This window comes from Harmonia axyridis, chromosome 3 (genome assembly GCF_914767665.1).
Source record: "Harmonia axyridis chromosome 3, icHarAxyr1.1, whole genome shotgun sequence".
Classification (NCBI taxonomy): Eukaryota; Metazoa; Arthropoda; class Insecta; order Coleoptera; family Coccinellidae; genus Harmonia; species Harmonia axyridis.
The window spans coordinates 23,787,824-23,809,824 of NC_059503.1; the positions used below are offsets into that span (position 1 = coordinate 23,787,824).

Genomic DNA, 22,001 nt, shown 5'->3' on the forward strand with positions numbered 1-22,001 from the left:
AGTTCTGAGTGAAATTTCATCAAATGAAGTATTCGAAAAAACTTAATAGATAAATTAATTATCTCTTTGCTTGAAATAGATTGAAATATATGATTTAATCATTTCAATCGCACAACACAAACTGTTTCTCATTTATGAATAACTATATTCATTTCATGTGATTCGCCTCACTGATTTCTATTTCAACTACTGGTCATTTTTATTCTGAGTTTTTTTCCACAAGGTTTGGGATGAAAATGAAAATGCCTAGTAATTTTTAAAGATATATTGTATGCGACTAAATAGAGCAGGAAATATAGACAATGCAAAGCAGGTAACCAGAATAATTTTAAAATGTCAACTTTCCCACTCCTAAAAATTCATTTAATATATCCTTTCACTTTCAAAATTTCTGTTCTTTTATTCGTATTTTGTGCAGGTGCGATTATATTCATCTTCAAGAGCCAATAGTCCATAGCTAGAATTATTCCTGCTATGAAAATTCCTGCGAAAAGTAAGAAGAAAATTCCTCCCATTGTATGGATGCTCATACCATCCGCAGTGTCCACTTCTTCCGGACATATCATTCTTTCTGGATTATTGGACCACCACTTTTTTTTCAGTACTTCACAAAATCCTTCATCTGTCATGTCTTTAATACTAAAAAAAAGTTCAATATAACTAAAATGATAACGAATGAATTCAATTATTTATTTCAATCATATTCATATTTCTATTTATATTTGAAACATTTATCAATAATAATATCTATTGATAAAGGGTGTTTAAAATTCGGTATTAAGAATATAGACTTTCTGTCTTCACTACCATAGATAATATAGAGAAAAAAGTGAAATGAGTGTGAGTCAAATTAATTTTGATGGGCGATCCACATTATTTTACATCTAAGATTAACTAATCGTCGGATCATCATAAAAAACCCTAAAAATTTCAACTGAATTTTAAAACACCCCGTATATATTCAGTTTCATATGAGATCAAGAATTTTAATAGAAAGTGAAAAAACCTTGGTGTTATTATACTGATTCCACAGTAATTTTCAGAAGAGATTAGGCGTGGAAAATAATTAATTTCGTATTACCTACAAGTTCGCAAAGTGTTACTTTTCCGCAAACAAATACAGTTTTTTTCTACTTATTTAATTCTAAAGAATCATACATAGATACTACAGGAAGCATTCAAACTCAAGGCAGGTCTTGGCGACTAAACTAAACCAGACTAAACCAAATAGTTAAGTTCACACTCGCCGAACATGCTCTTATCGACGAACACAACATCTTACTCTCAAAGATAGAAATTCTTTCGAATATTAATATAATATAATATTAATATTATTTATTAAAAAGTACTTACTGTTCATCAAGATACTTTCTCAATGGTGACCCGCTTGGTACTGCAAAAGCCAGTGGTTTCAGTGAAAATTCCTCACCAACTACCATAAGATCACAATTCGTTAAAACAGCATAATCCAAGGTAATCGAGGGCCCCACAAAAGCGAAGCCTTCACTAGAAGATGTCGAATTTTTCACTCTTGCTATTGCTTCTTCCAGAGTATTTGGAAAACCAGTGTTCTGCATAACTTCCCATATTTTAAAGTATTCATCAGATAACGGATAATCGAAAACTGAATAGCTAGATCTCTCTATGTCTGTAAGGCTGTCGTTGAGAGATATCTTTTCCCATTCTCTGCAATAGGTAAAATGAATCAATTCAATTTTAGGGAATTCAAGTTTAGGGAACAAGAAAGTAAGCATCGGAAATCACCTCGATATAATGTTGAGAAGAAAGACTGGGAAGGGGTAGGCACTGCCCAAACTTCGAACCAATGGTTCAAAACTAAAACAGAAGCCGACGTTGGTGTTTTAGAGCAGGTACCAACTGATCACTATCTGTAGGGTCCTGTCCGATTGTCTTTCAGGCCAAAAAACTCACAATCGAAAGATGTCATCGATTCAAAGCGGATATGGGAGTGAAGAAGGAAAATGAATTATTCAGGCAAGAATAATAAGGACTTTTCAATCTAGATTCCTAGTCACTAGGGAATCAAAGTTGTTACCTTTGATTCCAATACATTTGACAGAAAGGATGCAAGTCTTTCATTGGCTCGAAACTAATATATTGCATAGGAAAATGCTCCTGTAGAGAAGAGTCTTGAGAGAAAGAGTAACCGAAAGAAAAACACTCTGACGGGATATTCCAGTGGTGGATCAATCCTAAAAGTTTCTTAGGAACTCTAATACTACAAGATTCAAGAAGCATTTGAATCTTTGTAAGAAGATGCGCACAGACTTCCTTACAGAGCACACTACCACCTTATGAGAATATGAAACTGGCAAGTGCAAATTATTCAGGTAGAAGGAAGATACTCCCAATCACCTGATCATAGAAAGCTCTAGCATGGAAAGGCAACGCAAACAATGCTTTGAACGAGAAGTTTGTAGCTGTAAGGATCTTTGAAGCCATCCCAGGTACTGGAGTTCATTAGAACTCTGGAGCTATAGCTGATGCATTGGTGCTCTGATGGGGAGCATAATAGATCATAAGGTCGAGGTACAAGACAGCCCCTTAACAGTAATCAATAATTTGAAGGAAACAAAATGGTAGAATACTTCTTTTTGATCCAGAAAAAAATTATATTGAGAGAGCAGTTTGTTTTTGACATTATTTTTGATTTCATTATACATATAAATTTTATGAAGAAATTTACTCACTTATATAACAATGTGTCGATATAAGCTCTATTCCTGAAATAGTCCATCTCTATAGAGCCATTTAGAGGAGCAAACTGCATTTTATACTGTTTGGACAAATCGATGAGTGAATTAATTGAACTTGTCTCTCTGGATAAAGTTGAAAATGCTGCCAAGTTAGCGGTATAAGTACATGTCATGATAAAAGCGAAAATATACCAAGTGGCAGCTACAACACGACCAGAATACTTGTAGGGCGCTTGTTCTCCACCTAGAGAAGTCAAAGACGTTAAGCAAAACCATAAGCACTCTGAAAGAGTGAAAATTCTGATCTTTCTATTTTCTTCAGGTTTTTTCGTTATCTTTTCATCCAGTGAAGGGTAATACCAAGGTTTGCAGCTGGTAAATATCCACATCAATAAACTGAAACTCAAAAGAAATTCCTGTGGCATAATATAACGAAAACATACTGAAGCAATGATCTCATAAAGCAGTAACAGAAAATTATAAAATATCATTACGAAAACTGAACTGCATTTATGTCCAAGTATATACCAAAAAAGTGAAAAACACTACTTTTATTGCGTTAATGGAGATCATATTTTAATTATATTCTTTATGCATGAAATTTATGAACTTATAAAAACACTTATATTGAAGAAAATATGAGAACCTACGAATTTAAGTCATCACTTTGTATTTTTCAAAAATTAAATACTGTGAAGTGCTATTATGATAAATCAGCTACCGACGATCAGGTTACCAGAAAGTTCATACAGTTTCCAATAAAAAAATATATTAATCGATTACAAACCCGGAATATACTTCATCAGCAAAATAATCATGTCTTTAAAAACTTCTACCAAGGGAACATCAATTTTTATAAGTTGGAATTGTAGAAATCTATGAATTTCTAATGAAAAAAATTCTTGGACTGCATAACATCAACATGACTTTTGAACTGCCTATGTTTCATAATATTATGATTGTCAAGACACAGAAACAGTTTATGCTAAAATTTTCCATCCAAGTTCGTAAATATTGCAGTATTGCGTTATGACGATCAACGAGCTATAAGGTGAGCAGTTAAAATTTCAGAATTCCTCAATGCTGGAAGAGTATTTAGAAAAATTAATATATTCAAAAGAATAAGATCTTTAATTCAGAAAAGCGAATTGGATAAGTTTGTGGTTACTTCAACCTCAAAAATGTATTCGAAATATTGATATCTCAATAGAATTCAATTTGATCGTTAGTTGTATTTTTGAGCGCTTGGATTTTCAATTAAATGCCATCTGAAAGGATTATAATGCACTATATTTTGAAAAATTAATTTTTGTAGATTTTTGTGAATAGTGTTTACTTTGTACTCGAAAATGATACATTCTATGAAAAAAATATTCAAGAAACCTATTTCTAGGGAAGCGCTGTTGATTTCAGCAATGAAATAATTTTCTCTAAAAAAAAAGACAGAGGTGTAGATTTTCAATAGAAAAAGAATCATTGCACCCCGTTATCTACACCACTGTATTTTCTACGAAGGGGTAGTTGCCAAGAAGGGGTTCTGATTCATAACAATTTCTGTGGATATGGGCCTGATAAGAAGACATTTGTTTAACATTCTTAGTTAAACAAAAATCCTCATTATACTAGATGATTCTTTTCATTTTGAAATCCTTCGATACTTCCCGATTACAAAAATAACGAAAATAAAATGAAAAATAGATATGGTAATGAAAACCTTCTCCCCTATAATATTCAATTGAAAATTCAAGGTATAATATGCTTATGGAAAATATGTAAAAAATGCATCATAGCGTATTGAGTAGGTATTATTTAATTTAAGTTATTAGGTACCTACCTTGTAACAAAATAAGCCAGAATGAGACAAAACCAAACTTCGTTATCGAACACGTGAATGAACTTGAACAAGTCATTTGGTAGTGGTACAACCTTCATCAGGATATTCATTCCAACCAGATCAAAAATTGGTATAGTAAAATCAATAACATCTTCTCCATAGGCAGTAACATACAAACCAATGCCAATATCGGCATTATTATTCACCAGATCACCAATCAAACCATCCCAATTACCTTCCTTATCAGGTTTTCCTCCACCATCTGCTGAAGTAATGATGTATTTGAATTCCATCCTTTTAGCCAACTCATTCAGAAGATCTATGCAATATCCGTTGTAACCGGACGTGTGATTCTCATCCTTGAAGATCATGGGCTTATTCTGAAAATGGATTTATTTTTACACATTCGACAAAAATAACAGATAAGTAGAAGGTCTTAGATATATTCATATAAGCTCGGGAAATCAAACAAAAACGTCAATTACCTATATTTACATACCAATTTCGGTCAATGGACAAAAATATTACCAAAACACTGAAGAACAAATTATAGCTTGTTGACATGCAGACAAATTTTCAGTTCTGGAAAAAGTACCTCCCCGAACGAGATTCGAACCCGCAACCTCCGAAGCACTAGTTTGTTGCTCTAGCCACTGAGCTACCGACTTTTTCCAGATTTGAAAATTTGTCTGCACGCCAACAAACTATTTACCTTATATTTATTACACAGACGTTATAATCCATCATTTACAAATAATAGCGCTACTATTATATTAGAAATATCGTTGATTGTTAGAACGCGAAGGTATAGTCCAAAAAAATTCAAGAAAAGCACTTGGCTTCAGGAGATCTTGAACGCTAGTTGTAATAATAATAAACATGAAATTTTGTATGATGCTTGAAATTGCTAATATTATTTGGCCTATTGAAAAGTCCCCGGTCTGATGCACAGATGGCGGTGTTAGTATTAAATCCATATGATTCTATTAGTATCAACCTTCAAACGATCCGTGTCTTTGACAGCAGTCCGACCATTAGTTTGTGAGATATTGCGTTGTGAGTGTAGCTATTTTTGTTATTTGAAAAAAAAAACAACAAAATTCACAAAATAATTTATTTTGAATGACCGTAAAGTAAAGTTGATCGAGATAGCAGACATTGTGAAGATATGATCTGAAAGTATACTTCATATCATTCACGAATATTTGTTCATGAGAAAGCTGTGTGCAAAATAGGTTCCGCACGAGCTCACAATCGAACAAATGCAGCAACGTGTTAATGATTCTGAGCAGAGTTTGAAGCTGTTTAAGTACAATAAACCTGAATTTTTGCGTCGATATGTGACAATGGATGAAACATGGCTCCATCATTTCACTCCGGAGTCCAATCGACAGTCAGCACACGATGAACCGAATCCAAAGCGAGGAAAACATAACAGTCAGCTGGCAAGGTTATGGCATCAGTATTCTGGGATGCGCAATGTATAATATTCATTGATTACCTCCAAAAGGGCCAAACCATCAACAGCGTTTAGTATATAGCGCTATTGGAACGTATAAAAGTTGAAATCGTTAAAAAACGGCCCCACTTGAAGAAAAAAAGTTGCTGTTTCATTAAGACAATGCGCCGTGTCACAAATCAATGAAAACAATGTCAAAATTGCATGAGTTGGGCTTCGAATTGCTTCTGCATCCACCGTATTCGCCAGATATGGCCCTCAGCGACTTTTTCCTGTTCTCAGACCTCAAAATAATGCTCGCTGGAAAGAAATTCAGCACCAATGAGGCCTATTTTGAAGCGAAAGACAAATCGTATTACAAAAATGCTATCGAAAAGTTGGAAGATCGCTATAATCGCTGAATCGCACTCGAAGGCAACTATGTTGAATAATAAAATCGAATTTTCCAAAAAAATGTGTTTTACCATGGTAGACCGGGGACTTTTCAATTGGCCAGTTATATACTCAAGTAAATCCAACTCAACCGGATCAATTTTCACTAGAATATTTTTTCTTTCGAAATTTTGCTTGACACGAAATATTGAATGAAGTCTGAAATTATTATTTCATACCAATATCTCTCATAGCTCATTTTTTCGTAAGTACTATCATAGGGGGCACCACATAAAGTACCTACTTCTTAAAATTAAACTCGTAACTAAACAAAAAATACAGTAAATATAAAATTATATAAAAAACATCAACCTCTAAAGCAACTACTCTGAATATAGAGTAGGCATTTAAGCTCATAGGTTCAGTTCCATCTGTTGGTATTATAGAATTATTCAAACCAGCAATCCAAATACCCAATTCTTTCCTATGTACCAGTGAATTATTCGATATTGTCATCAATGTGACGCTCATTCCAAATTCCACGTGACTGAACCCATTTGCAATGAATTTAATCTTTCCACACGTTGGTTCTATGGGTTTGTCCTGTTAAAAAAGTAATATCTATTAATAAAATAATGTAAACACAAAAATTCCAAATAATATTACATTCACCAAAAAGCCCGGAATCGGCCCCCTGAAATTTTGCTAGCTCCCCCTAAAATTTGAAATACTAAGGCTACAATTATTACAATAGTAGCTGAACTATAATTTCGCTCCACTTTGACCACCCCTATTTTTGAAATTGGCATCGCCACTGGTTACCACAAAACAAAAATCGAGGAATGAACTAACATAAAGTTAGAAGCTTTTGAGCGCTCTTTCAGTGATGACAAATTCTTCAACAGACGTTATTTTACCTTCGAGTCATTTCGTGAACTTGATTTGAAATAAACTGAATATATTTTACCTTTTTGAGTTCTTCCAATAAATTAATATCTTCTCTTATAATAGCAGTGCTATTTTTATAAAACTCTTCACAAGTTTTGAATTCTCCTATATCGTCGTCTATATTCGCAAGAATTTGCCTAAAAATGATGAATTCGCTATTTTTGATAGGATAACAAGGTTGCACATTTAGGCAATCATATACAGGGTGGCCATTTGAAAACGAAACAGACGAGATTACAGACGAAATAAAGTTTTTCGATAGAAATGCTCGGACAGGTCGATTTCTGTTTCGAGGGGGACAACTTAAGATGTAGGTTACGGACGCATAGCGCTTCAACTCTTGCTGCTACAACCCCCACCCCCAATTTTTGAATAGGGAAGATGGGGTGAGTGATACCTCAATTTAAAGGTATTCTTATACTGATTTCAGCACAGTAATTGTTTTTTCATTTTATGCATTAGTTCTCGAAATATTCATGCGTAAGTTAGTTAGGAAGGAAGCCACAGTCATGGTTGTTTTGAAGCTCAAAATGTCGATTTTTCACAAAACACTACAAGTGCCATGAAAACACCACTTCATTTTCAAATACTTAGTTAAGAATATTTCGAGAACTAATGCATAAAATGAAAAAACAATTACTGTGCTGAAATCAGTATAAAAATACCTTTCAAATGAGGTATCACTCACCCCATCTTCCCTATTCAAAATTTGGGGGTGAGGGTTGTAGTAGCAAGGGTTGAAGCGCTATGCGTCCGTAAGCATCTTAAGTTGTCCCCCTCGAAACAGAAATCGACCTGTCCGAGCATTTCCATCGAAAAACTTTATTTCGTCTGTAATCTCGTCTGTTTCGTTTTCAAATGGCCACCCTGTATAATTTCGAAATAACAGAACTTACCCGATGGATATAAATGCAGATGCATAGAGATCGAAATGGAAAGAAAGACTCAATTCCGGCTCTATTTCAGATCCGAATATTTTTTCCAGATTAGATTTGCATTTATCATTTATCACTGATTGAACAATATACAAAGAGCAGCTCCTACATACTATTCCAATTTCTCCAGTATCTCTAGTCAGGAGGAACCAAGAGTATTTTTGTTCGAGATATCCTAGTTTTGACGCTACTTTCAGAACTAATCTTATTGTCCTTATTGTACCCATAACAAAGAAATTCACAAAAAATAGTGAATGGAGCCTCTTCAAATTTTTTACCAATGTTTTTGAACTAACTGAAGTAAAAGAGAATGATATACCAGTATTCACAAGAATGGACTTGAATTTGTGTAACAGAACTGAAAAAAATAATCACTTGTTATTGGTTTCTAGGACGACCTTCAGAAAAAGATTCACATCCTGAATAACTACCAGCAGGTCTGCAGCAACTCCAAAGCCTATAATTGAAAGATGCCACAACTTGGATCAGAACTATATTGAGTTTCATTCAGAGCATGCCTAACGAAATGAAGCAAGGGACGACAACACCCAATATTAACAATATTAAGGTTATCTTACTTTAATTAAGCAATGTAGGTACTCACCATGCTAAATCAGCTAAAGGAACAATCTAAGCGAATAGGCCTAAAAATGAACCTAAATAAGACCAAGATAATGAGCAACAATGAAAATAACATTACCATCGATAACGTTACCATAGAAAATGTGGATCATTATATATATTTGGGTCATACAATCAAATTAGGCAAAGAAAATCAAAGTGTGGAAATAAAACGCAGAATCCAATTGGCATGGGTGGTATTCGGAAATATGAGATATATCTTTGAAGACAAAGAGGTACCCATCAACCTAAAGAGAAAAGCTTACGACAGCTGCATCCTACCTGTTTTTACTTATTGGTTGGAAACCATGGCAATAATCCAAAAAGCAGCAGAACAACTGAGAGTTGCACAAAGAGCCATGGAGAGAATAATGTTGGGAGTTACCTTGAGAGACAGAATTAGAAATAGCCAGATACGTGATATAACCAAGGTAACAGATGTTATTTAAAGAGTAGCAAGCCAAAAATGGCAATGGATCGGCCATGTGGCGAGACAGGAGCCGGACAGATGGACCCAGAGGGTGATAATATGGAGACCAAGAGGGACAACAAGAAGTGTGAGCTGACCTGAAAAGAGATGGATCGATGACGTCAGAACAGTAGCAGGAAGTCAGTGGATGAGATTGGCAACAGATCGTGTGGCATGGAAAAACCTGGAAGAGGCCTATATCCGACAATGGATGGACAGGGGCTGAAGAAGAAGATGAAGAGAAGGTACTCACCTACAGATTCATCGAACAAAATGGCTGCATTCGTGATATTTTGTCGAAGAACTATCCTGCGTATGAGTGAATGAATAACATCATTGGGAGGAAGAACTTGAATCAAATATTTCTTTTGGTAATCATTTAATTTCCGCCATTCTCTCAAATCGTAGTCATGTCCAAAACATGTAGTTATAGTGGGCAAACCCATAGCAGCTGAAAAAGCTTTCATGGCTTCTGATGTGCTTCCTGCTAATGTGGCATCGACAAAAATATGAGGATTTTCAAAATTTTCAACCATAGCGCTATACTTTTCACATACTGAAAAAAAAAACAGAAAAATTGGGGTTCAACAGTCAGTTAACTAGGGGAAATTATTAGAAAAACAGCCTTCATCATTTCTTAATTCGAAAAAAGAAATTTAAGGAAATTTTTCCACTATTGAAAAAATCAATAGCTATAGTATATCCAAAGTCACTTGAACTAGTCCGTAAAAACGCTTGACCAGATATCCCTTTGAAGAGGATACCGTGATTCCGAAAGGAATTTCTATAAACTTGGACAACCCTTGAATAATCGAAATATTCTGGCTTCCTCCAAGTGACTTTGGATATACCATACCTTCCTATCTAGTTTACTACTATCATCTTTAGAACTTTGCACAACGATCCACTGCTTTTCTTTGTAGAATCATTGTAAATCAATTGAAAAAAATGAGGAAAGCACTCTCCTAAATTGAAGAGCTTTTGAGCACTGGTTAATTCATGTGCCAGTAGATTCCTTGGAGACCACAGAAATTCTGAACGAGTTGAGGTATAGCGTTGGAATTTCAAAGGATATTGTGCTCAAAATTTTATGTTTTTGTTGAGTTCCTAAAATTCTTCAGTGGCGTAGTTTTCGGGGGTATCATGTCTTCAGTCACACCTAACCTCTACGCCAATGGCGATAGGGGCTATTTTAGAGCCATTTCCTGGTTTTCCCGTCTTTCCTTCGAAAAAAGAATTCTTCCTTAAAAGCAGCTAGGGTGGGAGAAACGACTTCAATATTATCGAAATATCAGTAGTTTCAAAGGAAACATTTCATATGTTGCGTAAAAAAAGATCCAATAAAATTTGCATTGGCATTGAGCTTAGAAGCGACTGGAGACACGATACCCCTGAAAACTACGCCACTGAGGTTTTGTAGAAACTCAATAAAAACATTGGAAATCCTCTGAGTACAATATGCTTCAAAATTCAAATTATCTCAACTCGTTTAGAATTTATAAAAATAAATGAAAAAAATATGAATTCAATAGCCTATATCTTCGAAGGAATTCAAGTAACAATTTCTTGAAAGAACTACTCATTTTAACTAGAACTATCACTCCATTGAGTTATGAACTGAATCGAAGCATAGCATCCTACACACAAATACTAAGGCTTATTTCATAATCTATCCTCCTAGAAGTAGTAGTATCTTACATTTATGGACAATTTCATCATCTACGAAACCGTATGCAGTAACAGAGGTCACATTGATGTAAAGACCATATAATTCAGAATTTTCATTAAGGAATTGCACAACTGCCTCCATACTCTTTTTCGATACGTCATTTCCAACATCGACCACATATACTGAAAGAATAAAAATATACAAAATGCGAATGTTTTTAAAAAGCTTCTGAATAATTCTGAGGGGATTTCAAACTCATGAAGGAACTTCTATACTTCTTCTGGACGAGATTGTTGTGAACAATCTGTAGCCAAGGTAGAGGATCAAGGGGAATTAGTTGTGAAGTGTTCTGATCAAACATTAATCTTCTATGTTATTTTGTCATTTTTCTTATATTTCACATGATTTATATTTATGCATGAATCAGTCTATCTAAATGAGCCTTGTTTGTAAACTGCGTCATCTGCCGTGCCGAATATTATTTAGAATGAAAATGTTAAAAACAGAGCTAGGAATAATCCAAGGCGAGAGTATACTCACACACTCGAATGGATCGTAAATCGCAGTAGACAAAAACCATGTTGAAAAAATTAAGTATGAATATGAGCCACCAATTCATATTTACGATGTTACTTGCAAATAAGCTTATTTCGAGAATAATTTCAAGCTAAATTACATACAGATATTGAAATATAGTCTTGGTAAGTAGTTATGTTACAAGTTATTTTTTCTACCTATATTAGGTCATCCATCACAAGCTGATTTTATATTTGCAGATAGGTGAATAAAGTAGGACCTGTTATTGACTTAGTTATTATAATGGACGTAGTCATCATTCTTGGTGGAAAATTACAATGCAGTCGGTTCAAAATGATTTATGAAATATTTACTTGATTCTCGCACACTAACAAGAATCGATTTATGTAGATACCTACCTATTATCTTTTTCTCAATTTTCAAGATGCACCCTCTCTCACATTACAAGGTATGAGGGCATATCTAGCGATCTGGAAACTGTTTATGGTGCTCCACAGGGCACAGTGCTGGGGCTCACTCTGTTTTTGCTATATATTAATGATATTGTAAAAGTTGTTTACACATATGGAATCAAGATCTTTGCTGATGATACCCTAGTTTATATTGTAGGAAATTATGTGGCGGAAATAACAGAAACTTTGAATTTGAAATTAAATGATATTTTTATATGATTAAATGATAATTCCTTACAAATTTACTTTGAAAAGTATCAAACTGATTTGATGCAGAAGGGGCAAAAAAGAGCATTACGGATGATATTGAGCTTTTATAGATATACTTATTAGGATGAAAGATAGAAGCAACAAGTATTCTGTCAGTCAAAAAAACTATTTGCTGTAATACATATCTACTATGTATCTCATGAATAAAATTATGAAAAAGAGTTTTCCCAGACATTCATTAATTAATTGCATATTTCAGAGGGATACAGAGATACCTATAGGAATAGGAATGACTTCTATATCGGGAATTTGTTCCTAGATGGATTAAGTTAAGGTATTAGTCCGGAAGCCAGTAACAGATATACATGACCAAGCTTATATGCAACTATGGATAAATATAAATGTCAGCTGGCTGTATCTTGGTGGAAAAACCGTCAGCTGATACTTTGAAAGTTATTACGTAAAAGTTAAGCGGATGCATATATTGCCCATTTAAATGCATCAGCTGACCGGGTTTCCCTCGACTTACTGCTAGCTGATTTTTTTTATTTATCACAGCAGTATATTAACAACCATCTGAAAATTTTTCATGGGGGAGGAAATTATTCTCATTATTTCCAAAGATCGAAGCATCACACGCCAGTGTAATAGAAAATAGTAAGGTATGGTTGATTCATTAAAAATGTCGCTGTCAGAGCTGTCATTGAAAATATAATTTTATCTACTCCTATTGAATTATAAACTCATTATTCAACTGCTTTTGAGCAATTAATAGTATCTATTAACAAACAGCGTGATTTATAATAACTCACTGCTATAACTCACTATTATAAATCGGAAAATATGGATCTGTGCTTCTATACTTCTCTGCTTCTATTCGATTGGCCGAAAGGGAACATTCCATTATTGTTATTGAGGGGAGGAATGTCCGAGGGAATGTCACTTTTGACGTTTTCAAATTAAGTTGATATCTAATTATTGTGAATGTTTTACTGAAAACGATTAATTCAGATAGTGAAGATGAAATATTATAAAGGTATACATTTCCAAAAGACAAACAGCTAATGTTACCATACAGAATTAATTGCCCGAAAAAATATAAAGGAGTTTGAAAAAATTTTCAAGATTGGTATAGCAGTAAGATCATTAAGTCATCGTTTACAGGGAATATTTTTTGGTATATTTTAATGCATTTTTATAGGCAATAATTAAGGTTTTTCAATAAATTTCTATGTCTGTACTCTGTACTGGATTCGAGCTAGCCGAAGCTAGTTCGATTGTGATTGGTAGCACTAAGTTTCCATCTCTCTTGTTCGGGATCGAGCACATTATGTTTATTTCCCGTTCCTTCTGTCTTTATTCTAAGTCTGTATTTTTTCTTAGTATTTATTGATATAGTCGTAGATAAAGTATAGTATTCAACTTGCGGTAATGGTCATAACTCACTTGATGAATTACAGCACTCGCCTGCGGCTCGTGCTGCAAACATCATCTGCGTGAGTTATGACTTACATTACCGCTCGTTGAATAATATACTATTTTTTTCATGTTTGAGGCACCAGCTGACGTATAATACATTATGCTATAGCCATCTGATTGTATTGTTTCGTCTAGATAGTGGGTTAGCTACAATTTGACAAATTTTCTGTTGGGAGGAAATGACTGAATGTATTTTTTTTTCTTCATGTTTGGGGGGGCTGTCGCCGCTCTCCCCCAAGCCGAATCGTAGCTGATGTTCACGAGGCTTTTTATTACTATTATGTGATGCATCTCACCCAGTATCTCTCGAGAAGAAATAATCAACCAAATTTGCACCTGGCTCCCGGACTATATTATAATGAATTGCCTGAGGAAGTCAAATTAAGTTGCAGACTTCCTCGCATTTTAGGAGAGCCTATAAGATGCATGTTAAGAATTTTATTTTGGTTTGGATATATTGCACTGTTTTCTTTTTTGCATTTTCTAGTTCGTATTTTCTGAAGCAAATTTTCTAATGAAGATGGACTCTTTTAAATATTTCGCTATATCTTGGTTTCTGTTCAATTTAGTTGATATAGGTACAAGATGTTCCTAAAATGGGAATTACAAATAAAAATGAGAGATTCCTTGGATAATTTTAAGAAAAAACGGTTTATTTTCGAGATACAGGGTGTTTCTTGTAGTCCTATTTTTTGTGATGATTATACCATTTTATCGAATCTTTATGAATCCTCGCTACAGATTGGGTAAACTTATAATCAATTTATTCATCACAGATTACTTACTGAATCTTTATATTAATTTGGAGTTTCCTGAGGAATAGAGAAGTTTGAAACCGTTGTCGAAATCGGTAGCAGGTACGATAAAACAACAAGAAACCAAAAAGTGTAATACTGAACCAAAGTTCCAGCTTACTTTTTTCTAAACCACCAGTAGTACTATAGTGCTAGTGTAGGGTATCCGTAAAAACTACAAAAAATATCAGATGTGACGATTCTTTTTGTAGAGAATCATTAGGGCCAGTTGCACCATTTGCCTAATCGTTGATTAAAAATTTAAACATTGATTACTTTCTGATTTCTCTTGCACCATCTGTCAAATGACGTTTAATGTGGCCTAATTGCCGATTACACTAAACAGGAAAATTTGGACGTTTATTTTCCCGATTAGTTTTAAACAGGGTTCTGCGCATAGACCTAATATCAATTTGATATAAGGTCTATGGTTCTGCGCAACTCAAAACGTCAAAATATATGACTTATTACATAACCATAAACATTATGTCTTTATGGACATAACCTGATGGTGTCACATTATATGTTTCTGTGTTTGGTTTTATGAGGAATTTCAAAATTGAAATATGGATTCTGATTCAGATCGTGAATTATCATTCAATGATATTTTATTATAATAATTTGTAATTTATTTTAACTTTGTCACCACAAGAACAGAGAACATTATACCTAGAAAATTGAAATTCCTGATTTTTCTATGATCACCGTCGATATTTTGAAATGTTGCCAAACATATCTCATGTTTAGCTAAACATCGATTATTATCAAACGGTGCAATCGGTAGAAATTATAATCATCGATTAGTACAAAACATTGATTAGGTAAACAGCGTTTATTTTTTGAATGGTGCAATTGGCCCTTAGAATCTGAAAAACTGTACTTCGAAGAAGAGGTTCTTGGAATTCAATGTTAACTAATCTCTGTGGCTGTGTAGATGTCATTTTAGACATATTTTTATGTTAGCCGTTTTTGAGGTTATAATGGGTAGTTAGATCAAGGGTAGGTGTTGTAAACATGGAAAGTAGTGAAGAAACTTCTAAAGAAAAAGTGAATAAATATAAAGTCATTATAATCGGAGCAGGCATTGCTGGTCTATCAGCAGCCTATCACTTAACCAAAAATGGTATCAGTGATTTTATATTACTTGAGGCAAGAAATAGAATAGGAGGTAGAATCATTCAAATACGAATGGGAAATGAAAAAGTCGAACTGGGGGCCAACTGGATACATGGGGTTTTAGGTAATCCAATATACGAACTGGCTATGCATTATGGACTTATTGACATCATGCAAATTCCAAAACCTCACAAATTAGTAGCTTCAACAGAAAAAGGCAAGCAAGTACCATTTCAAGTTTTACGTGAAGTTTATGAAGCTTACCTGTGTTTCCTCAAAAGATGTGAAGAATATTTTTTATCAGAATACCTTCCTCCTGATGGAATTGATAGTGTTGGGCAACATATTAGATTAGAGGTCAGTATTTATCTGGATAAAATTAAGGATAAAGATGAAAGACATTTAAGAGAATTGATTTTTGAGTGTTTACTCAAAAGAGAAACTTGCATTTCTGGTTGTGATAATATGAACGAAATAGATTTGTTAGAATTAGGAACTTATGAAGAATTGCAAGGAGGTAATATTGTTTTACCAGAAGGTTATAGTTCAATATTGAAACCTTTTTCTGAAGATATCCCTTCGGATAACATACTCTTGAACCACCCCGTTAATTTGATAAAATGGAATTCTAGCAGTAATGGAAATGAATCTGATGATTCTGATAAAACTGTTATAGATGACTCAGAAATTATCAATAATACTGAAAAATCTAATGAACATATGACAAATGTAGAAGTGACCACTAGCAACAATAAAAAATTTTTTGCTGATCATGTTATATGTACCATACCTTTAGGAGTGCTAAAACACAAAGCCAGAACTTTATTCAACCCACAGTTACCAGAATTTAAATTAGAAGCTGTTGACAGATTATTATTTGGAGTAGTTGATAAAATTTTATTAGAATATGATAGGCCATTTTTAAATCCTAATGTCACAGAAGTTTTATTATTATGGGAACCAGATGACCAGACAAATTGTATGAAAGAGGATATAAGCAAAACTTGGTACAAAAAAATTTATTCGTTTTCTAAGATCTCTGAGACTTTGTTATTAGGGTGGGTTTCAGGAAAGGAAGCTGAGTATATGGAAACATTATCAAATGATATTATCATCAATGTTTGTACTGATATACTTAGAAAGTTTTTGAATGATCCTTTCATTCCAAAACCAAAAAATTGTGTTTGGTGAGTAAAAATTATTAATTTCTACAATTATTTTTGATTTTATGAACTTGATATTGAAGGTATTTACCCAATCTCTTGAAAATGCTGAAATTATACCAAGTATTGTATATAACATTATATTTTAATTCTATGTAATAATAACGTTCTTTATAACAAGCGTTCATTCAAATTCGTTGTCAAGAGTGCTGTGGAGAAATTAGAGTTGATTTTCTGTGACAATGAGTAGCGCTTAGCTTGTACCATATCACTAACATTTGTTTACATACTTCGAATCTAGAAACTGTGTATGGTACAAGCTAAGTGCTACTTGAAATCACAGAAAATCAACTCTTACTTCTCCACAGCACTCTTGGCCACGAATTTTAATGAACACTCATTAGATCAATTCTCATTAGTTTGATATTATAGGTAGAGAACTGAGTTAAATATTAGGATCTTTGAAATTAATATGCACTTGCTCTACATATATCTACAAATAGTAATTTATTCATCAAAGATTTTGCTACATATTCAAAGATACAAATAATACTCAATAAGTCTCGGACCTAGCGGTTATTGACAATGCTCTTTGTCACAAATCGATGAAAACTATGGTGACAATATACTTTCAACTGTTTGACCACCCTATTATTCTCTATATCTAGCCCCCTGGCTTTTTGCTTGTCAGAAATTTGGCTCTAATGAAGGCAAAGATTAATCTTTTTACAGAAAAGGTATTAAAATGTTTGAGGAGGCTTGGAGTCATGTATCATTCCTGAAGGTTACTAAGTTAACAAATAAAGACAAATTTTTAAGAAAATATGTATATTACTAGTTAGGCCCAGAACTTTTTGAGTTGTGTCAGATTTTTTTTAACATTAATCAAATAAAATATTGACCTATATAAATTTTTATAGCACAAGCTGGTCTAGTCAACAATACACAAGAGGATCTTACACTGCTATTGCTGTTGGTGCATCTCAGGTAGATATAGACTTATTAGCGCAACCTCTATATGCTGATGAAACCGAAACCAAGGTAATTATTCAATTCTCTACTTTTAGTAGCAAATGATAATCAAATTTCACTTAGATTTGAGTAATTGAATTCCAATAAAATCATTAATCATTCCCAGTGATATAGTATAACAAAAAGAGAGTAGTAGCAAATGACAATCAAATTTCACAAAGATTTGAATAATTGAATTCCAATACAATCAATAATTGTTCCCAGTGATACAAAGCAAAGAGATACCTATGGTTAATTATATCAAATGTTTTCAGCCAGTTGTTTTGTTTGCTGGAGAGCATACACATACCAATTTTTATTCAACGGTTCATGGAGCTTATCTAACAGGACGGACAGCGGCCCAAACTATCCTCTCCTCGAACATTCCTCGTGAATTAACTTTAGATTGTGATGAAGAAACTACCGACTTGAGTTCCTGGATTCAAGGAATTTGTTTAGAATAGCAGCTACCTTGCTTGTAATATTTTGAAGTATTATCTTTATTGATTTTCTAGTCAGACAGTAAAGAAATTTTATGAATTTTATTATTGTAAATAAATGAGATTTTTTTGAAATTTCAACTATATTTGGCTTTTATTAAATGATCAGTGAATATAAACCAATATTATTAGGGATAATATTGTTTATGTTCTATAAGCAGAAAACTGTTATACAAACTTGGGAAAGAAAAGAAAAAAACAAAAATATTCTTTGAGGATATGACCATTTAGATTCAATAATTGGTAGAACACAGAAATAAAGTCTGGCGGGATTCAAACAGAGGTTAATTAATTCGAAAATCTGAATAAGAACATAGACAAACTAAAAAAATAGATGAGCCACTCGTACATTCCGCGCCATCTGTCGGAGTAGGACACTAATACACGAAAAAATTATTTTCAATTTGATAGTTAGATGTCGTTGCATTCATGGAGATCACTCGTGAATAGTGGCTCCCATACACGTTACGGTCTATTGGGAGGAAAGTCTCCAGGTTTATATGCAGCTTGTGTGGGGAGATGTATGAAAATAGTAAGTATAATGTATAATCATTATTATCAAAAAACCTTTGAAATGTCAACTGTTTGTTTGACACGTTCTTTTTGAAATATAATAAATTTCGATATGCCTGCAAGAGTGAAGACGTGCTGTGTTATTGGATGTGAAAATCGAGATGCAAGAAGGTAATTATAAAATATGAATTCAAAACCCAATTGAAAACTTTTTAACGTCAACACAAGATTTGCAGTACCTATAAAAAGAATATATTTATTTTATTTCCGTAGATATGCCATCACTACCGATGAGAAAATTCGAAAAGTGTGGCTTGAGCGCATCGGCAATAGGAAACTTTTGGAATTGGAGAAATATCAAATTAAGCATGTTAGAATATGCCAGTGCCATTTTCATAGTGATTGTTTGGAAAGCAATGGAAAGCTGAAAAAAGGTTCTTTGCCCTCAATTGATTTGTCAGGTAATTAACTGAAGGAGCTTTATAGTAGGTATAAATACTCATATTTTGTATTATTGAATTCATTGATTTTAGTTTTTGAGAATGTTTTCAATGCAATTATTAGTTTATTGATTAGATATTCATGAAATAAATCTGTATTTTTAATTGGTGATATTTCAGTTAATAAATTTTTATTCTATCCAGAATTTGATTATTGATCCTCATTTCCCGATTTCAAAAGAAAATCAGATGAAAGTTCGTTGCAGGTATTATTTTCATGAAAATAAATTTCCTCACTCATCGATAACTTGCACGAATCCATTTCTGATTTTCTTTTGGAATTTGAATTTCAAAAAACTTTTTGCCTCTTGTATATGGGTGTACCTACCTATTCAAAAGGTGCACTACAGATTTCTTTTTGAGGCAGCTTTACGATACAGATTCCTTTTTCAATTGAGCTTTTTTCACGAATTAGTAATGTTCTACAAAAACAGATGGCGTTGAAGCTTATTCTACTAGTGTCTCATCTATTCTCCGTTCAGTTAGTCTATGAATAAGAATATCAAAAACCAAAACTATTGAGGTTATAAATTTACGATAAAAAGTATCAGCGTAGAATTCAGTACACTCCTTATTTTCAATTTCAGGATTTTGTGTTAACTTTTTGAATTTTTTATTTCAATATTTCCAATTATAAATGTTGAAAATCCTTTGAAGGAAAACATTTTCAACCCTCTTGAAATTTTTATTGTTTACTGTTTGAAATGTATAATTTAAAAAAAACCATTCATATACTGTCCAAAGATTTTCTGGAAAACTGTTGGAGCTATTCACACGGAATTGGGTACAAAATTCTTTTGATATGTGAAATTGATTCTCCTTTTAAATAATATAGGACTTTTCCAATATTCAACTTTGTTATTGTATGTTGGGCATAATAACAAAGCTTAGCTGAATTTTACAGGACAAGGATAATCAGGAAAAGCAAAAAGGATTTTCCAATAAGAGGTTTCCCAAAATGAAATAGCTCAATAATATTTATTTCTAACTCATATTAAATGAATACTGCCTTCATCACGTAAGGGAATATAAAATAATCTTTGACTGAAATCTGCTCCATTTATTCAATGAGCATTTGTTATCACATTCCAGGTACTCTATACAAAAATGTACCATCACTGTCATAAAAACAATCATTTAATTTATAGGTTTGACCTCTCTTTAAAATTTTTTTTGGAATTTTTATATGTTCTGGATATATCAAATGGTTATAATCGATCACCTTTTTTTCATCAATTTTCATTATTTTACCAGTATTATATTTAGTATAATCTAACTGATCAATTCCTGAAACAGGAGTTTCTTTGACAACTTCTTTTTCTTGCAGTTCAATTATAGACATATCTTCAATTGACAATAGTTTGCCTGCACTTTTTTCTTGCAAGTGTTTTCTCAAAGTACTTAAAGTCATATGTTGTTTATTTTTTATAGTTCCTGTAATATGAGTATCTTCTTCCTCAGATTTTTTCATTTTATTTATACTCTCCATTGAAGTGAGATTTTGGATATTGTTTTTTGCATCTTTACTCTCAATAGCTGCAGGACTTTTATTTTTTTTCAACTCGTCATAACTAGTAATAATATCTGAAAATTCTGTACTTTTGAGTTTTGGTTTATATTCGATATTTGAATAATCTACCACATCATCATAGTTATGAAAATTAAATTTTCTATTTGAAAATTTCATTAAATGTGCAATTAATTCACTTGGTAATTCTTTGTATTCATTATTTTTCAGTTTTCTCCAATTATCTTGAACCAATTCATCGTGCTTCTTCATTCTTTCAGCATTTTCCATTCTCCATTTAGATTTAATGATTTTCTAAAACAAAAAAACAATTTCAGTATATAACTGGTAAATTATGTGTTCTGAATAATTATTTTTCAACATTGACAAAATATTTCAAAATTTGTTATCAGAACACACTGCTGTAATAATTAATTCTGAAAAATCAGTAATAAAAAGGAATTGCTGAGGCACAAGCCAGTATGCGATAATCCTAGTGCCAATATATATTTTTGAAAGATTAATGTATAATAATTTCTATGAATATTATTCTTATAACACACGGGATACATGAAACAAATCCAGAAAAGTTAATAACTAATAATTTCAATTATCCAGTTATACCCGTATGACATCTGGAAGAGCCGGAAAACCTTCAGACAGTTTTATAACATTCCATTCTTCAGGATCTTTCTCATGTAATTGTTTTATTTGTTCTTTATCATGCCATGTTAGAAAATTAGGATACTTTTGTTTGAAATATTTTTGCTTAACAATGTCATATTGTAATTTTTCCTTCATTGCTTTTAACTCTTTCATATGTTGCTTATGAGAAGTACCCAGTGATTCGAAATTTGCCTCATAATCAAGATCATCTAAATCATCTATTTTGAAATCATCTGTAATTTTGAGCCTATGCTTAGCCCCAGGATTATTACTAGAAAACCTAGACAATGGAGCATTTTGTAGACACGAGGCACATAATTTATTAACAATGCCATGGCCCCGCAACATTGTTTTTACCGACATATATATGATTATTATTTATTATTACATATGCAGGAAGTTCTTTTTTTTAAGTAACTGTCAATTCAATTGTCATGGTCCATGGACCTAAAATCTGAGGTTAGGCTAAGCCACAGAATAATATAAAAGTTGAACAAACCAGTATCGAAATTGAAAAAATTCTTATGTT

At 32.9% G+C, this 22,001-nt stretch overlaps 3 protein-coding genes and 1 long non-coding RNA gene across 4 annotated transcripts; 2 read left to right on the forward strand and 2 right to left on the reverse strand.

Moving 5' to 3' along the window:
* Positions 1–250: 250 nt before the first annotated feature.
* On the reverse strand, positions 251–12,105 carry LOC123674934 (ionotropic receptor 25a-like). The gene is made up of 10 exons (XM_045610110.1): positions 11,960–12,105; positions 11,054–11,206; positions 9,609–9,911; positions 8,227–8,623; positions 7,350–7,467; positions 6,755–6,985; positions 4,552–4,931; positions 2,712–3,113; positions 1,354–1,686; positions 251–639 (listed from the first exon to the last, which is right to left on the reverse strand). The coding sequence occupies exons 2-10, from the start codon at positions 11,163–11,165 to the stop codon at positions 360–362; spliced, it is 2,556 nt and encodes an 851-aa protein (XP_045466066.1). The 5' UTR covers positions 11,166–11,206; positions 11,960–12,105; the 3' UTR covers positions 251–359.
* Positions 12,106–15,406: 3,301 nt separating this feature from the next.
* LOC123674497 (spermine oxidase) lies at positions 15,407–18,370 on the forward strand. Its single transcript, XM_045609387.1, has 3 exons — positions 15,407–16,799; positions 17,696–17,816; positions 18,062–18,370. The coding sequence occupies exons 1-3, from the start codon at positions 15,511–15,513 to the stop codon at positions 18,248–18,250; spliced, it is 1,599 nt and encodes a 532-aa protein (XP_045465343.1). The 5' UTR covers positions 15,407–15,510; the 3' UTR covers positions 18,251–18,370.
* A 490-nt stretch (positions 18,371–18,860) lies between these two features.
* Positions 18,861–19,346, forward strand: LOC123674500. The gene is made up of 2 exons (XR_006746665.1): positions 18,861–18,970; positions 19,073–19,346. It is a non-coding gene; the product is annotated as an uncharacterized LOC123674500 (long non-coding RNA).
* A 912-nt stretch (positions 19,347–20,258) lies between these two features.
* LOC123674499 lies at positions 20,259–21,913 on the reverse strand. Its single transcript, XM_045609388.1, has 2 exons — positions 21,431–21,913; positions 20,259–21,121 (listed from the first exon to the last, which is right to left on the reverse strand). The coding sequence occupies exons 1-2, from the start codon at positions 21,833–21,835 to the stop codon at positions 20,381–20,383; spliced, it is 1,146 nt and encodes a 381-aa protein (XP_045465344.1). The 5' UTR covers positions 21,836–21,913; the 3' UTR covers positions 20,259–20,380.
* Positions 21,914–22,001: the final 88 nt, after the last annotated feature.

Coding starts and splice junctions, on each gene's coding strand:
- LOC123674934 (XM_045610110.1), bottom strand. CDS start 11,165: ATGGAGGCAGTTGTGCAATTCCTTAATGAAAATTCTGAATTATATGGT. Junction 6,986..7,349: donor TATTGGAAGAACTCAAAAAG/GTAAAATATATT, acceptor CTTTTTTAACAG/GACAAACCCATAGAACCAAC. Junction 1,687..2,711: donor ATCGACACATTGTTATATAA/GTGAGTAAATTT, acceptor TACCTATTGCAG/AGAATGGGAAAAGATATCTC.
- LOC123674497 (XM_045609387.1), top strand. CDS start 15,511: ATGGAAAGTAGTGAAGAAACTTCTAAAGAAAAAGTGAATAAATATAAA. Junction 16,800..17,695: donor AAACCAAAAAATTGTGTTTG/GTGAGTAAAAAT, acceptor AAATTTTTATAG/CACAAGCTGGTCTAGTCAAC. Junction 17,817..18,061: donor CTGATGAAACCGAAACCAAG/GTAATTATTCAA, acceptor AAATGTTTTCAG/CCAGTTGTTTTGTTTGCTGG.
- LOC123674499 (XM_045609388.1), bottom strand. CDS start 21,835: ATGTCGGTAAAAACAATGTTGCGGGGCCATGGCATTGTTAATAAATTA. Junction 21,122..21,430: donor CTCTTCCAGATGTCATACGG/GTATAACTGGAT, acceptor TTTTTGTTTTAG/AAAATCATTAAATCTAAATG.